Source organism: Lygodium microphyllum, chromosome 27 (assembly GCF_053477565.2).
Source record: "Lygodium microphyllum isolate KBCC chromosome 27, Lygodium_microphyllum_v1.1.10, whole genome shotgun sequence".
Lineage (NCBI taxonomy): Eukaryota > Viridiplantae > Streptophyta > Polypodiopsida > Schizaeales > Lygodiaceae > Lygodium > Lygodium microphyllum.
In genome coordinates this window covers 17,619,043-17,636,999 of record NC_141161.1, presented here as the reverse complement: position 1 = coordinate 17,636,999, position 17,957 = coordinate 17,619,043, and the positions used below count along the sequence as shown (strand labels likewise).

General features: G+C 40.2%; 1 protein-coding gene across 4 annotated transcripts in view; it reads left to right on the top strand.

The window, feature by feature from the left end:
* LOC148012100 (protein NUCLEAR FUSION DEFECTIVE 4-like) overlaps positions 1-17,957 on the top strand; it is a 90,473-nt gene that overhangs the window by 15,805 nt on the left and 56,711 nt on the right. For 2 of the 4 annotated variants that reach the window (XM_087668902.1, XM_087668904.1), the window contains exons 2-12: positions 7,790-8,038; positions 8,404-8,613; positions 8,832-8,876; positions 8,966-9,033; positions 9,126-9,210; positions 12,640-12,807; positions 13,309-13,359; positions 13,529-13,612; positions 13,705-13,988; positions 14,095-14,161; positions 15,626-15,711. In XM_087668902.1, the coding sequence (XP_087525028.1) occupies positions 7,865-8,038; positions 8,404-8,613; positions 8,832-8,876; positions 8,966-9,033; positions 9,126-9,210; positions 12,640-12,807; positions 13,309-13,359; positions 13,529-13,612; positions 13,705-13,988; positions 14,095-14,161; positions 15,626-15,711 (1,322 nt within the window). In that variant the 5' untranslated portion in view covers positions 7,790-7,864. Of the gene's footprint in view, positions 1-2,089; positions 2,200-2,980; positions 2,999-7,789; positions 8,039-8,403; positions 8,614-8,831; positions 8,877-8,965; positions 9,034-9,125; positions 9,211-12,639; positions 12,808-13,308; positions 13,360-13,528; positions 13,613-13,704; positions 13,989-14,094; positions 14,162-15,625; positions 15,712-17,957 lie in introns of those variants that run through there. The other 2 variants (XM_087668903.1, XM_087668905.1) reach the window with 2 other exon arrangements.

Sequence of the window (17,957 nt, the reverse complement as noted above, 5' to 3'; positions counted from 1 at the left end):
ATGCATATGTTGGATCTAGCAGTTCACACTTCAAGGCATTAATCCTTTTTGTGTATGAGTTTAACTTTGATATGCTTAAGTTGTAATCACAAGTATCCAATTGGATTATATAGATGGAAGAGTGTACTATCTTTCTTCTAATCCACTACATATGGTAACTAAAAAGGAAACAAGTTCAGTAGATGGCTAATTATACAAATTAATAAAAAGGATACAAAATTTTAAAAGTTATGTTGGGGCAAACCCTTGGTTTTTATTTAACTGTCCTTAGCTGAAAAGATTCTTTATATAATCAAAGAATGTCTATGTAATCCTATACGAATTTTTTATCTATCCACTATATACCAGTTGTGGGTAAATCTTTAAATTCTAGCAATAATTTTTCTTGTCACGAGGTAGTTTTTTATGGCTTGATCCTTGTGAAACAAAATGTATTTAAGTTCGAAGAGTTGTTCAATTTCTTCAAATTTAAGAGATATTTAATAATGGGTTCCTTTGGTTCTAGTCCCGTGTAAGGCTTAAGCAAACTTATATGGAAAGTATTGTGTATTTTTCAATGAGCAAGAAACTCAAGTCGATAATTGAAAACTATGAACTTTGAATGAGATCTTATTTTGGCTTACTTTTATTAAATTTTAGTAATACATATTGACTATTTTCAAAAGCTAAATGTCTTGTTTGCTTACTTCTTTTGTCATTATTGGGTAGCTTTGATTGTGGCTTGAATTCGATTCATTGTTGTTTTTAAATCTAAAACAAACTCATCACAACAACAAAAAATATTATCTTTAGTAGCTTTGATTGTGGCTTGAATTCGATTCATTGTTGTTTTTTAAATCTAAAACAAACTCATCACAACAACAAAAAATATTATCTTTAGTGCAAATGATTGGAGAAAGGATTACTTTACCTTGTATTATCTCATTTGGAGCTTTCACTATGGATGAGGGCATTATATTGTTGTGACCAAGCTTTCACAATGGAAGATATTTCTCCAATATAAACTTTTAACATATCCAAAAGAGAGATTCATTACCTTCATTCGGCCGCTAGTTTGAGGATGAAAATATCAGAACTTTAAAGTGATTTCTAAATTCTCAAATATAACACTTAAAAGTTACTTGTGAATTTAGAATCTCTGCTTGAGATGATTTCAAAAGATATACCATGTAGTTTGAAGATATGTTGAATAAAAAGTCATGTAGCTTATGAGGATTTTGATGTTTTATGGTATATAATAAAATATGACTCCTTGTTGAATCTATCACTTATGACTCAAATTATATCGTGACCTTGAGGTGTTTTTGGAATACTTGAGATAAAATCCATTGTGATAGATTTCACGGAGCTTTAAGAACCAAAAGGGGTTGTAGCGATTCTAGAGTCTCTTGCCTATCAATTGGAATTTTGATATGCTAGATAAAACCTCAATGAAGTTGTGTATATCTCTTCATAGTTTTAGCCAATAAAAGAAGCGTTTAATTCCACAAAGTGACTGCCCTTCCTGTGTGTTCTTCAATTGCACTTAAAGTGGTTGGCATTCCTTTTTGTTATGCATAAGGAGGTTCATGAATTTCTTTAACTACCTTTGTCAAATAGGAAGAGTGACATAAAGGAGGCTATTCATGAGAAGATATCTGTCTTTGATGGAAACCTGGCTGTTAATTGACCCAAATTGCTATGTAAAATCAACATCTTGGTTATAAGTATTGCTCATCACTTGGAAATCTTCATGATGGGCCATATAATAGTTGCAATAGACAATTTTTCTCTCAATTCTACATGTTTCTTAGATAAATGCTTTTGAGTTTTGAAATACTCCAAGCTTTGATAATCTGACTCTGAAAATTGATTTGCAGATCTGAAATTTCTGCAATTACTTGGTTTTTCATTGCTGGTTGGTACTTGTTTTGTACTTTGGTCATTTGTGTGACATTTTGGGCTTACATTTGTTGACCTTTGAGTCATTTTTGGGCTGTGAATCATGGTTGGCAATAGTGATAGCAGCAAATTTTCGCACATTAAGAAGCTTGAGGGTGCATACAACTTTGATATATGTCTGAAGCAGTGCTATAATGTCTTGGTGCAGAAGAAACAGGTGAAGCCCATAAAGATAAAAGGGGTAAAACCAACAACCATGGATCAAGATGAGTGGGATGAGTTAGATGAACTTGCATGCTCTATCATAGAGCTTTCAATGTGAGACACTTTGCTATTTAACATAGAGAAATTAAAATCTGCTTATGATATGTAGCAAAGACTTGAGGAGTTATGTGCTCAGAAAAGTGAAGCAAGCAAGATTTATTGGCTGAAGAAATTGATGGATCTTTGTATGAAAAATGGTACAGCTATGTCTGTACATTTAAATGAGTTTAACTCTCTTTTCAACTAGCTGATTGCTTTGCAGTTTAACATTGATGAGAAGTTTAAGGCAACATTTTTGCTATGCACTTTGCGTGAAAGTTGGGACACTTTTAGGATAGCAATGAGCAACTCCAATGCCTTGTTGTTATACTCATGGAAGAGCTAAATAGGCAAAATAATTTAGGAAGCAAGTGTGATGATAGACAAAGTCAATGTAGTTAGTCATGAAAGTGATAGTGGTGGCAATGATATATTTTTGTCTACTTCTTTTAGTGCACAATCATTGATTGTAGATTCTGATAATGATATGCACACTTGGATTTTTGATTCAGGTCCCTCATTCCATGTGACACCACACTGTGAGTTGTCTTACCAAATAGTCAAATAGGTTTGTGCTGGGTGCAAATTATGTTGCTAATTATGTCATGTTGACAGATTGTGGTGAATTGTCATACTTCAGGGAAGCAATGGTGGATGGAGAAGACAACAAGAAATGACATAAAGCTATGCTCTCAGAGATAGAATCTCTAAAGAAGAATGGTACTTGGGATTTGGTGCATTTTCCAAAGGGGCAAAAAGTCCTACCATGCAAATGGGTTTGCAAGATGAAGGTCACTTCAGGTTCCTTGCCAAAGTACAAAGCACGACTTGTTGCAAAGGGGTACAAGTAGGAACATGGGATTGATTTTGATGAGATCTTTTCTCCTGTAGTCAAGATAACTACTTTATAAACCATATTGGGCTTGGTTAAATGTGAGGATATGGAACTCATATAGATGGATGCAAAGACTGTTTTCTTACATGGTGATTTGTATGAGGTCATATATACATGCAATAGCCAAAAGGTTTTGTGGCCAAGGGGCAAGAAAAGATGGTATGTCAACTTAACAAAAGCTTATATGGGCTGAAATAAGCACCTTGTGAATGATATCATAAGTTTGATACATTCATGCAACCTCAAGGGTTCAAAAGAAGTCAAGTGGATCATTGTTTATATACTAAGGTGGCAGCAGATGACAGCCTTAATATGTTGGTTTTGTATGTGGATGACATGTTGATCGATGGTAGGGATACTCATTCTTTGGACACATTGAAGCAGAACCTACTCCACAGTTTTAACATGAAGAATCTTGGTGAGGCAAATCATATTCTTGGCATACGTATACTTAGGGACAGATCGAAAGGTCTTCTTTGTCTGTTACAACAGGAGTATATATCCAAAATTTTGTAGCGTTTCAATATGGAAGGGGGGGGGGGGGGGGAAAGCAATTGGCGTACCATTGCCTCCATATGTGAAACTCACAGCTGTAGAGGACAACCCTACATTTAATGATGAAAAGGTTGAAATGGCCAAGATTCCGTATGCTTTAGCCATGGTAGCTTCATGTATACTGTGATTGCTACACGTCTTGACATAGCATTTGTGGTGGGAGTAGTTAGCATGTATATGGCACATCCTGGTAAAATGCATTGGGAAGCAGTGAAAGGTATAATGAGATATTTTAAGGGCACAAAGGATTTGTACATCTACTAGTAGAAGGTATGGTTGCTTGCTTTACAGATACGGACTATGTTAATCATGCTAATTGTAGAAAGTCTACTTCAGGGTATGTATTCACCTTCATAGGGGGAGCAGTTTCTTGGATCTCCAGGCTACAGAAGTGTGTTGCATTGTCTACTATAGAGGTAGAGTATGTGGCTGCCATTGAGGCATGCAAGGAGGCTTTATGGCTTTCACGTTTGGTGGGAAAGCTTAGCATTACTGCGACCCCTGTTTTCCATTGTGATAGAGTGCTATCATGCTAGCACAGAACCCCGTCTTTCGTGCAAAAATGAAGCACATATAGGTGAAGTATCACTTTATTAGGAATGTATTTGACAACAAAAGCATTGAGCTTGTCAAGGTACATGTAGATGATAATCCTGTAGATCTTCTCATGAAGGGTCTTCTAGCAGAGTGGTTTGATCATTGCCGACGACAGACGATGGGAGTTGGATAGTATATGTATATGTATTTCAGCTTTGTACATACTTAGACTTAGTTGATTTTTTTTTTCAACCTTAAGGCATGCTGCCTTAGGTGGGAGGTTGTTGGGAATAAAGGGCCACCGTGCCTTTTATACGTGGAGGGTGTGAATGCACTCTTAGCACTTGTACTTTACATCTATCTATCTCAAAAACCTAAAAGAGGAACACTCTATTGTACCCACACATCGTGCATCTCTCCCTACTCTCTATTGCTAATCACGTTTTTCTCTCTCTGCCATCACCATTGCTAACTATTACTTCTCCACTACGCATCTAACACTTCACTTCTTTGGGAGCTGAATACTTGTCATGATCAGCCACTCTCTTCTTATTCTACATTTGGCATGATTTGTTACCATTATGCTCTATTTTCCATATCTCAGCACACTCAATGTGTTCCTTGAGACTAGAATAATGATAATGATTAAGAGCAATATAAACTTTAAAATACAGATCTGCTTGAAACTTCTTAAGTTGTTTAGAGCAACTACTTTTCTTGAAATGTTGAACCTTCAAAAGTAGCTCCCAAACCTCTTTGTGCAATCATTAAACGACTCATTTTTTCTTGCCAGAGTTGGTCTCATTTCATTTTTACATCTCTTTTGAAATGGACAGGAAGGAATTGGCCTTGCATCATGCGAACAAAGGACCACCACAATTTTGGGACGGCATGATCATATTCCAAACTTGTCAACCAAGTGTGGGCTGTAAAGATATACTAGGTTTTACATGGAGAAAAAACAGAGTATACAAATACAACAAAAAGACAATAGTTCAGATAGAAATGCAAAAACATCAAACAAAAAAACACAAACAAAAGACAAAGATAACTTTAAAGTAATGAATGAATGTTGTAAATGAATGAAATAATGTACAAGATGTTCAAAGGCAAAGCTGTCCAACAACCTATGACTCTCGTGAGAGCGGGTTAAGAAAGTAGTCGGAGAGTGTTCTCCACTAGAGACGGATCCAGAGGGTTGATTGCCAAAAGTGGATGCATCGATGGAAGCATTAGAATCTGCTATAATACAATGCACAATACGAGAGAGGAGAAAGACTGTAAAGAAAGAGAAGAATATCACAAAGAAAACTCAAAGAAATGCTCAAGAAACAGAATCTATATAGTAAGACATGAGATGCTCGAATACAATGGTGAGTCATTGGTTGATGGGGTGTTAGCACTGGCTCCCTCTCCAACATGACTTGAAGATGTCAAAAGTATACTGATGATGATGAAGTGATTGAGGAGGAGGGAGCCTAGGCTATAAATAGCCAACAATCACAAAAAAGGCGGCCAGCATAAAGAAATGCCAATAAAATTGTTGAAAACAAAGCAACTCACAAGCATGACTAAAGCAAAATGGGTCTAGTCTCTTGCTCATGAACAAACTCACATATGAATCGGCTAATCTACTAACACCCTCTCTCAGATCATGGGTCATCTAATACAATATAGTATACAATTATGATGACTCATCATAGTACATACAACAATGACCATCAGAATGGACAATGTATGATACCCAAGTAGTGGATGGCTAGCCCACCACAAAGGTGCCTCGAAGAGAACCTGGTATCAATATTGATCATATCACCTATTAAAAACAAAAAAGCAAACATAGCAGCTCTCTATCTTTGTCAACAATGCCTTTTTAGTAGCACATGTGGCCGGCCTATCACTAATGTCGCAATGCATAAATGACCATGGGTTCCCCTCCTTTGCCCAAAGTGCCAAAGTATCCCCCCGTGTGAACTCATACTAGGAGCCAATCCCACTCTTTGTTAAATTGATCATCATGAATCTAGTCAATCCTAGCTCTAGGATCTTAAGACCTACCAGACTTTAGTCAATGCATTAGGGAATATCCCTCTTTGGATCCTATGCAACTGTATGCATGTATAGATGAGGCTCAATTGCCCCACCTCACCACCCTCTCACACTCCCTTTCTAGCACTAGAGAGTAATGAGGGATGACCATATCACTAGCACTAGAAAGTAGTAGGAGGGGCAGCCATGCCCTTCCTCTTCTCGAGCCCTTTCAAGCCTTCGGCTTCATCGTGGCCAGAGGATTTGAATTGTAGTGGGAGTTAGATGAGGACGTTGACTCATCGGACCAGTCTGTATCCCACTTCTTCTTCTGCAACCTCTCTCTAGGGCTGCAAATGCCTCATCATGGCCAACATACCTAGATGGAAGCCCCCTCCTGTAACCTCAAGGATGCATCATGCTCAAGCAACACAGAGGACATACGTGTAAAGCTCATTGGTGTTGATGAGGTCTAGGCCCAAACAACATTGGCTCTCTATCAATCAAACTCTTGAGGAAACTTATAGAGTACAATCCCTACTAGATGAGGCTCTCAAAGTGCAGATTGCATGTGCTGAAGCTAATCCTGCAGGTATATAACATGAAGTAGGAATGACTGGATGGTGTCCTTTGGCTCAAACTTCATTTGTTGGATCTGACCATAGAGGGTCACAGCTCACATGGCTGATGGAGCCTTGCACATCATATATATCTTTCTGCACACCTCTAAAGGTATCTTGCAAAAGGTAACCATTGGAAGGACCTCTTTAGAAATGCACTGAGAAGAGGTGAATTCACACAAACATCTTCTATATCCTAAGTAAGAACTGCTTCCTCATATTTGTCGCAGTCCCAATCATCTAGAACAAGAGTGGGGATTTGGGGCCACACAACAGCTCCTAAAACCATATACCATAGGTGCTTCTTCTGCACAAACCGTGCTTTCATGATGATAGTTTAGGTTAAGTAATAAGGACCATGAACCTCATCATTGGTAGAACAGCAGAGATATATATCCACCTGAGAAACCCTTTCGCAGATATAGACCTCATACGCTCAGAGGCAGATGAGACAAACTCCAAGGCGATTCAAGGAGCATGCAAAGGACATGGGAAGCATTCCTAGTCTTGGGACTTGGTCGTCTTTTTTCAAGCACTCTCTTACATGTCTTTGTACTAGATTCCTTAGGAATGACAGTTCTTCACTAAGCCCATTTTGTAGGATTCTCTTTTTTGCAAGCAGCCAGGCTGAGAGGTCAACCTGTTTCCTCCTTTTGTATTTGGATTCTTCCCTTGTAACTTTACCTTGATTTTTTTGGCTAGAGTAATTATTTACATGAATACATGAATTCTCTTTTCTTTGAAAAAGTACTATATTCGACATTATTTTACTGTATTCAACCGTATCTACTCGTCATTTTATGGCAAAGGTCAGCTGACACAAATTTTAAAAGCTCTAGCATCTGAGAAAAATGGATCTAATACTTGTCTGAGATTAAAACTTAGGGTGGAACCTTAAAAAATTCAATTGCTTTGTTTTATGATTATTCTTCAAGCATATAGCGTTTAACAAAGTTTTGTTGGCTTCTAGATGACTCAAAGCCCTTGAAAATGGAGCTGTAGTGACCCCTCTTCAGAGACTTCAATCACATTCGAATGTTGAGATATGGAATCTTCATTTCATCCAGAAGCTACAATTCAGTCTATCAGTCCACTGGAGACAGAAAAAATCCTGCAGGAAAGTACAGGAGAGCCAAGGCAAGAGTCGCATGTAACTCATGTACTTGGGTCAGTAAAAATGAACCGATGGGCAGGCCTTTCAGCAGCCATGATAATGATGGTATGTTTCCAGATGTTTTTCTAGTGCTTACGTGTTTATCGACTTTCTTTCAACATTTTGTAAGCATAGGTCCTTGGGCGTATTTTATCAACATAGTCTCTATGCATAACCGCAACTTATTTGAACTCATTGTCACTTACCCTCAGGACCTCTGTTTACTGTGTACTTTTGAACTTCCCTACTATTTTAGCTGTTAATAGTGGCAGTTTTTACGCTAATGAATTAAAGAATATCTTCTTAATCATCTCCTTGAAATTACTCTACCTCTTATCAAATTTGTGCTTCCTTGGCACTTGGTCAGTTGCTTTAGCCAACCATGCTTTAGCAGTCATTGCACTAACAGATTTCTTTGATTTACGTATCAGGTCTGCAATGGCTTGACATATACATATGCAGTATACAGTGAGTTTATGAAAAGTAAACTTCATTACAGTCAAGAGCAGACAGATGACCTGGGAGCTGCAAAGGATTTTGGAGCTTTTGTTGGTCTTATTTCAGGCCTATGCTATTTCCTTTTTCCACCGTGGGTGTCAATCTTCATAGGAGCTGCGATGCATTTCCTTGGGTACAGCATGGTCTGTCAATCATAACTGAAATCTGACCACCTGCATTTCTAAACCTAGTAACCTTGCCAAAATCAGCTAAATTATGGATTATAAAGCTTATTTATGTCAGCACCCTTCCAGAACTTGTTCAAATTGTTACTCAAATTTCATCACTGATGATTTTATCAACGGCCTAATCTTTCCTGAGAGTCTATTCTGGATAACAGCTTGACATGGCTTACCTGCAGATTCTGCTAACACTGACTGGAAGAATTGAGGCATCCTTTTGGCTGGTTTGTGTCTCGCTTTACTTCACAGTGCATATTCGTGACTTATATGTTTTGTTTTGCGACTTATTTGGGATCTTTGCTTGGAAAGGTAGCTCTGCTTCTACTCTGCCATTGCGACAGGTGGAGACAATTGGGTTGATACAGCCTGTATTATGACCAGGTGTAGGAGCATCTTGCAATTTAACCAATGACTATCTTTTGTTTTTGGATTTCTTTCCCCAAGAAAGCTAAAATAATATTCTGAATCACCAGTTTGGAAAGTTTCAAAGATTTCAAGGGCACAGCAGTCGGAATACTCAAATCACAACTGGGTTTAAGTGCTGCCATTTTTGTAACGGTAAATGTCTCTCTCTGGTTTGCATTTGTACTTGACATTTAATAAGAAATGCCTCCATTGGCTACCAGGGTAGAGGAAAGGGAAAAACAAAGATACGAAGGTTTAAGTTCTTCAACATTTTTCACCATGCAATGCCTTCACTATATTCTTTTCGGATAACGCGAGTAGTTAGATCTATCCAGTCATAGTTATGAGCAAACAAGCTGAAAGTATAATCCAACCGTTTGAGGCTTGTGAATATAGTTTCACTATCTTCTTTGATGTGTCCTGGGGTAGTCCACTGGAAGGTGGCCTACCATCCTGCATACGAAACGTTGCCCTAGAAGGCAAGTGTAGTATATGATCTGAAGCATAAATCTAGATGTGCTTTGAGAGGGGATCCTTAGCACTTGTTGGTTAGTGTTCACTTGATGCTCATCGTTGGGCCATTGGATCCCCTTGGTACATGGGGCAAAGTCCTGCCCTGTGAATGGTGCACCCAAAAGACGGAACAATATAGGCAATGTGGGGTAAAATGTACTCCACTGAGGCCATTAAAGTGAGCTGTGAAAGCTGTACCATTGCCAAGCATGGAGTAATCCTTGCCCTAAACCCACCTATCGAAGAAAGCCAATTAATCTCTACTCTCAATCCACCTGTTGAAGAAAGCCATTGTGTTTTGAACATCTGTAGCAAGCACTGCCTTGGATTGCTCTAAATCCTTGCCCTAAATCCGCCTATCAAAGAAAGCCAAGTAATCTCTACTCTCAACCCACCTGTTGAAGAAAGCCATTGTGTTTTGAACATCCGTAGCAAGCACTGCCTTGGATTGCTCTCGTGTGCTGTAGTTGACCCTAAAACACCCCTCCGCTAGTAGAAGTTACTCTCATAACCATTACAGAGGTTCTTGTGAGAGCTACTTGTATCATGTCTTTCAATGAGTGCACCAATGGTCTTTCACCTACCAATTAGCAAGGAAAAGATGGTGTCTCCAAGGCTGCCACTCTGTGTCTCTGTGTCTGATTTTGAGCTCTACGAGAGGATCAAACCTGATCTGCTGGAAAGTATTGGCCATGGAATCTGTGAGGGCTGCATTGGAGTCTCCCATGAAAGAAGAGGGATTGGCTACTGTCTCACAAATCAACTTTTCTCCATCTTGCTGGTGTGCATGTTCTTATGCTTCTGAATGCTCTAAGCCTTGCCGATCTTATGCATGCCATCCATTGCATGGAAGGGAGAGTTGGGAGGGGGCAGAGAATTCTCCGAGGTGTTATTAATAGAAAATTCTTTTCTCCAAAACAAAAAAAGAGGAGAGGGAAGAGACTGCTCAAAAGAGTGCTGCCAATCCACAGAGAATTGGATTCCATGGTGGGCCTGGCAGGGAAGGCGTGCAAGACAAGTGGGCAGGCAGGCTGGTGATCAGGGCAGATAGGCAGGATTTAGAAGGGAGGGAGAAGGCAAGGGGGAAGAACAGGAACTTTTTTTTTGTGGGGGGCAGGTTGGGGGGGGGGGGGGGGGAGGGAGGGGAGCAGCTGGACGAGGGTAGGGGAAGGAGGTGCAGCTGGCAGGGGTGTGGAGGAGAAGGCTGGTGGTGTCAGGAAAGGGCAGGGGCTGGCGGCTGGTTGCTGCAGCAGTCATGAAGTGCTAGGTGCCTTGGGTTGCTGGCTGGTGGCAGGTCCATCTGGAGTGGCAGTACAGGCTGGTGGTGGGGCAGTCTGGAGTGGTAACCAGCACACGCAAGGCAGCTGGAAATTCTATTACTCTTTCCAGCTATGTACAAACCCATAAAGCAACGAGCTCTGTTTATTGATGGGTTTCTTCTGTGAATCTATTTGCTCTTAAGATTTCCAACGTACTTTAGAAGAGTAAACTGAATATGCAGATGATTGCAGAGTTCAAACAGTACTTCAACACTGCACGGGGTTCCAATGCCCACCGGACAGCAACTTGGATGATGATGTGGGCAAAACTTGCAGGAAGCACACCCATGACCGAGAGCGAGATGATGACAGCAGACTCTGAAGTGATCAACCTGAAAACACAGGTCGCACCTTTGAAACAGAGAGCAACAACCAGATGAACAGTAAAGGCCAAAATGCTTAAGTTGACACTGGCGATAGCAAACACCATGCCGAGGCTTATCAGAAGCAGAACTGCTGCAGTGAAATGAGTGGTGGACAGTGGGAGAGACTGGCTAATCTAAATGCAGCACTCAGTTCCAGATTTGGGAAACACAAACTGAACAGCCCCCACATTGCCACAGAATGGCATTTAGGTAGACATAGAGTTGATGTCTAATAGCACATTGCAGGATCTCTGTGAGGATGTCCAAAAGTACTATACTTCCCGAGCAATTTATAACCCTTTTCCAACTGCGTGAATGCTGATTCAATCACAAGATCTGAATGAAGCCTGTAGCAGATTTATTGAATGAAAACGAGAGTCCACTTAAGATTTATTGAATGAAGATAAACTCGGTGCATGGAGACTTGAAACCTCACCATGGTATCAGATTATCGAGCTATCCTTTTCATTCTATCCGATTTGGGAACTGGACAGTCTAGATACGCTGAGAGAAGAGGATCACTAACAACTTCAGCTCATGAACACAATTCTAGACCCTTCATGCAAATGAATTATTAAAGGCACCAGGTTAGCTGGCAGCTCAGCCAAAACAGTCATGTATACATTAATATCTTGTCTGCAGCTCTATTGCAATTGCATTTAACTACGCCTTTCCGGAGCATAGATTCGAGTGATTGAATTGAATCCATACAGTAATAGCAATGAATTGATCAAAGTAAAGAACCTGAGATTCTCTGTAGCCGCTAAGTATACCAGATCAAATCCGAAACCACCCTCCTTCATGGAGCGGGCAACGTTCTGGAAAGGAAACAGCGAAGGGGGAGGCAGAAAAACAGTTCTATTATAACGGCAAAGCAGATGAAGCTTAGAGAAGTAGTTCTGACCCTTCATGGTGGCCACCCTCATTTAGAAACTAATAGCGCTTTTACAAATGGCAATAATAGTAACAAATGCAACTTTCGCTTTGCCAGTCGTTTAGATTTCCTTTCTACCGAATTAGAACCCAGTCCCATGCAGTGCACGGTCCTTGTCCTTCTCTTGTAGCCTTACTTCAGAATCAGTGTCTCTTGGCAGTGATGCAGTCCTTAAGCCTGTTCTTAACATACAGATTTCCTTAGAAATTTCTCTCTTCTAGCTTACTAAAGCATCAATGTCACTTGTCAGTAATGCAGTCCTTAAGCCTGTACTTATAGCATACAGATTTTCTTTCTTTTGTTCCAAAATCCTCCACATTCAACAACTGTACTCTTCACATGAGAGAGGAAAACTAAATGACAAGCAGAGCAGTTCTTGTGTATTTGATTGGAAGAATTGGTTATGTTGCAAGGATTACAGTATTTATACAGCCCGCATCCGTCTGTGCAGGCGTATGAGGCATTTTTGGAATCGGAAGTTACAAATTTTCTGGTGCTTATCACGGTTGTGCCTACCGTTGTTTATCTTGGGTTGGCCTTTCTCATCAGGCCGCATAATGCATCACATAAGGAGATTACCGAAGAGTTAGACACAATCCAGCGCTTTAAAGTGGTTTCTGTAAGTTGTACTTTTCTTTGTCAAGTGAAATTTTAACCAGATAGAAGAGCCTGCTCTTTTAAGTACTCATAAGAAGTTTGAGACAAATTCCCACATTGTGATTTACGACAACATCAGGAGCTTCTGTGAGGGAGGGATTGCATACCTAGCTTACCTAGCTAGGTGTGGTTGGAGCTCCCCGCCCGCCCCCCCCCCCCCCCCCCCCCGAAAGAAGAAAAAAAGAAAAAAAAAGCACCTAGGCAGACATGTGACGCTTCCTGAGGAGAAGCTCATGAGGTTGAGCGTTATATGGAATAACAAGGGAAAAGAGCCCTTCCTCCGGCCGGCAACCCCCCACCCCCAACTGCACCTAGCTAGTTATACAATCCCAACGTCACAAAAGCTCATGATGTTGAGCACCAAATTGAAAACAAGGAAAAAGATCCCCTTTTCCCATGTCAGAAAATGTTAAAAACTTATTGTGATTGTTGCTAATCATCATTGTACTTGTACATTTTTCAGGCATTAGTTTTGGTGCTGGGCATCTTCTTGATGGGATTTATGACCCTGGAGGTACTGCTTTTATTAACAAAAATGCTGAGTGTTGTGGAAACAGTATTTAATTGACTTGGAACTTTTTAATCAAGATTTTAACCAGGAGTCTTGCAGTTTTACCTCTGTTAATCAATATAGGTTTTCTAGTTTATAATGCTCACAAAAGCTGTTTTCTACCCTTGTTCAGGAAGCCTTTGACCTCAAGGAAACTGGTGAAAAGCTTGTTGCAGCAGTAATGTTAATCCTTTTAGGGCTGATGCTTCTGGCTCCTGTAAGTCATCACCAGTAGTAATAGCAGAGTTCATCTTGTAGAGCATTTTCAGTGAAACAGTTTTTAACGGTGGTCTACTTGCCTTAAATAAGCTTTTCCACAAGCCATTGGATCGACTCAAAGCTATATTCAGCGTACAACCACCCTTTGCATTGGAACCTGATTTTAAGCATAGGAGCGTGGTAAAGGATCAGCTGGATGAAGAGTCTATCATGGACGAGGAGCGCACACATCTTACTTTGATGCAAGAATTGTCAAGATTACCTGCTGTCACAGCTCCTGAAGACAGCCTTGAACTAACTGAATTGCCATCTCAAAATGATGGACATGCTCTCTACCATTCTTCAAAGGATGGCCTTTGCAGCATCGATTTTTGGTGAGCAGACTTACTGTTAGTTTGAATGTTTTGGCAATGCTTTTGAGAGACCTTCTCAGCTACTTTCCACAGTAGTGTTGTAATTCTGTTCTTTCAATGCACACAGGTTGTTGACTTTTGCTATTTCCAGTGGGGCAGGCTCAGGGTTAGCTGTCATAAATAACTTTGCACAGGTTGGTAAATATGCAATCAGTTTGATTTGAGAAACAAAATTTATGAGAGGAAGGCAACTGTCGTGCAGTCAGTGATATATAGGTTATTTTAGTGCAGACTTTATATCACACGGACTGCATCAGGCTTAGGTTGCTGTGTTTGTTGCAAACTTTCTTTTACTTCACTGCCTTTACATTTTGTAAAAGAATTAAAGTGAAGATAGTGTGCATGTGCCACAATAACACAAGTTGTGCCTACTTCAGAGCAGTTTACTTAGGCCAGGTCTGTGCGAGTTTAAAGGGGATTGAAGCTCTGTATACATGGCCGAGTAGAACTAGGTATGATGGTGGGTGTATACACACAAGTTTTCAATCTTCTTGATAATGCAATCTCTGTATTCCATTGTTTATCTTACTACAACCTCTCACATTTTTCAGATGGTTTTCTTTCTTTCTATAGGAATCTTTGATGGAATCTTTGATGCTAACTGCAAGGCCTTGAGGTCTCTTTGATAGGTTCCAAGCTTCTCTTACTCACAAGTCCAGAATACAAATTTGTGGTTGGCTTTCCTAAGTTTTTTCATGCCAACTGATATTAGTTTGCTGTAGAATTTTGTACTCCCGGCTTCAGCTGCAATAGAAAAATCTATATTGAAACTTGACCTGAGTGTGAGAGTAGTTCTAGAACAAGGAAACATCAAGTTGAGGAAAAGGAGTGGAGTAGGTCTGTAGAATTGTGTTTCTTTCTTTTGTTTGATTATGTGATACAAGAGTTTGTTAATAGGTCTGACCTGGATTGTGAGAGCATACAAGTATTTCTTGTCACCAGAAGATGTCAGCCTTTGAAGTGTTTGGGAGAAGAAACCATATCTGCGAGAGCTTATACATGCAAACTCCTATTTGATATGTGTTGAAAGAGGACGATGCCTTCTGTGCACAGATTTTGAGTTCAACCCTTTTTGAGTTGCTGTTGATCATCTAACAGCTTTTATATCCTAATGATGGAGGGGATGAAGTGATGAGCATAGTCTATTTCATCACCCTGTAGCTATTAAAAGATCATTTTTGGGAAAATTCTGTTAGTGATCTCCTTACACAATGTCTGTTTTTCCTTGAGAATAGATTACATTATATAGTTTCTCTTCTTCTAGTCTTGTGGGTTGAAATGCACGCTTCCCACCAAAAATCAATGTATGTATTGATTTTATTAAGATTTGTGAAGTTGTGAGTTCATGCATCTCTTCCAACATGTGCATATGTAGTGATGCATTCCAAAGTACTGCCAATCAGACAAGTAGCTAGACTCATAACATGGTTCCAACAAGCAAAAATATTAATTTGACACAAAAACTTTCTTTGAAGCAATATTCATATGAGTACACATAACAATTGTGATTGATCATTTTGTGTTCTGTCGGTTTGCTTGCTCTTGTGAATCTACGTTGTTGAATGCTCTGTTGAAAATCCTGGTTTGTGTCCTTGAAGATTTGCAAAGCAGTAAAGAGTGATACAGTAGATGCATTTGTGGGCATTATCAGCATATGGAGTTGCTTCGGCCGTCTTGTTTCAGGGTATTTTTCTTCACAAGTTTTCATCACTATTTCCTATTATCTTCCAGTTTTCACTTTATTTAACTCTTAACATTAATAAGTGTTAAAGATTTGTCTTAGCTAAGAGTGCTAAAAATTTTAATAAGTTGGGGGAAAATTTAGAATGTCATGTGGGCTCATGTTAGTTTTTTGCAAATAAAGAGGTTTTGGTTATAAAGAAGTGAACTAGTAGAGAGAAAGAAGAGAGAGATGATTGCAAATGCGAGAAAGGAGAGAGAAAGACTGGAAGAAGGGAGAGAAAGATAGGAGTTGAGAGAAGGAAGCCATGGAAGCTGAGAGAAAGAAGATGTAGATGAGGAGACTTTTGTATTAATCTAAATTGTGAAAAATAAAAGTCTCTTACACCTTATATACTAGCCAATGTAGTTAGTATTTCCCCACATTATTATTCCCAATTTCTTACATTCTATTGCCACCCAAATGTTTTTGTCCCTAAAAACAAAATTGGAACTTATTACAGAATATGGGATAGAGCAAAATAGAGTACTGCTCTGTTTCAGCCATTACAATGGATAAATCAATGAATATTCCAAGAATGTGGAAAGAATAAAGGAGCTATGATCAATTATATTGCATGTATATCCGTGGGAAATGAAAAAATATATCACTTGATCATAAATCTATGGCCAAACAAAGGCTGCAAACATGGATCAGCATACTGTGTACTAGTACCCTGCTGTAGTAAATCTGACATAACTTTCGGTAGAAAGCTCCTATCAAGGCGTGCTAGGCATCAAAATGAAGCTCTTTTCAAATGCTTTCTACCTATGTAGGCTGTGTTTTCCTATCCATAAAATAGAATAAATTTGGGTTAAAACAGCGAGCTGTTTACTCCTCATCCATGGGTGGAAGCTCCTCAATATAATTCAGAGTAGATCCAATGAAAGGATTTTGTCGACTCAGATGGAAGACATTTTTAATGCTAGTGGATGAGAGAAGTGCCAACCGATATGCGAAGTCTCTCACTCTTTTCAAAATCCTGTGAGGTCTATAAAATCTATAACCTAGTTTGGTGCTAGAACCATCTTTAAGAGTCGCATAAGGAGACCTGGGCACTTTCAAGAGCACTAGATTCCATTCTTGGAACTCTAGATTTTGTCTTTTCTTATCAGTCAATATGAAGCTTCATTTGATATTGGGCTTTCTTCAAATTCACTTTACATTGTTAAAGGAGAGTTTGCATGTGATCTAACTCTTCCTTACTTTGAGGGTTTGTCTTGTCATTAAGAAAAAAAAAAACAAATAAAGTGTGGCTAATTATATTACTTCAGAAAAAACCAGAATACAAGGAAGTTCCCATGCTCGACAGACCGGCTCGAGCTGATACAGAGTCACGGATATATAAAATATACAAGCCTCTCAGGGTGGTCTAGGGGGCATGGGGGCAAAAAGCCATGGAGGGGGGGCGTATCTCCATCTAGGGCTGCCTGCTTACATCACAAAAAACAGGTACTGGCCGCCCCACGGCGCATGAAATGAAAATGGAGCTCCTGTCGAGCTCGAGACTCGCCTTACACCTGGTTCCATGGGATGAGATATATCCAAGGCTGGGTGTTGTACGGTGGAGGATGCGGCATGCTCCTCTCCGACCAAAGGTAGTGCTTTGAAGACTCCAGAGGTTGCAGTGTGCAGCATTTACAACCTCCCTTCTTCTGCCTTTGGGCTAACCAACTCCCCACCACTAGGCTTCCATGTGCCACCAGGCATAAGAAGTATGATACCCTCCTTGGCCTCTAGCTATCCCATGGCGACATCAGAAGGTCCGTCGGAAAGCCTCCGTGATGCTGTGCTCCGCCCAATGCCTGCTGTGCGACGGTGCCCAATCCATGTTCTCCTGTATCAGTACGTGTCTGCCAATCCTAGCTATGTACTCCAGGAACCTCGGTGGCTTCTTGGCAACCGCAGTGGCCAGCCATAGCCACTCTCCCAAATCCCACTCCAGCTTGTCAAGTGGCCTGCCCTCCCATTAGGGAGGCCTTGCCACGCACGAAGCAGACTGTGTAGGAAGGGGGATCTGGGCTGTCGTGAAAATCCGTCTGAGGGACGGCCTCCAATCATTGCCAAGCCTCGGTTTGCACTCCTGGAGACCCTCCTGCAATAGGATCTTCTAGGTCTGCCCTCTTGGTGTGAGACCACGAACTACTAGCTTGCCCAAGAGGGTCATACTTTGATACTTTGGGTTGATGATCCCAAGCCCTCCCTTTGAC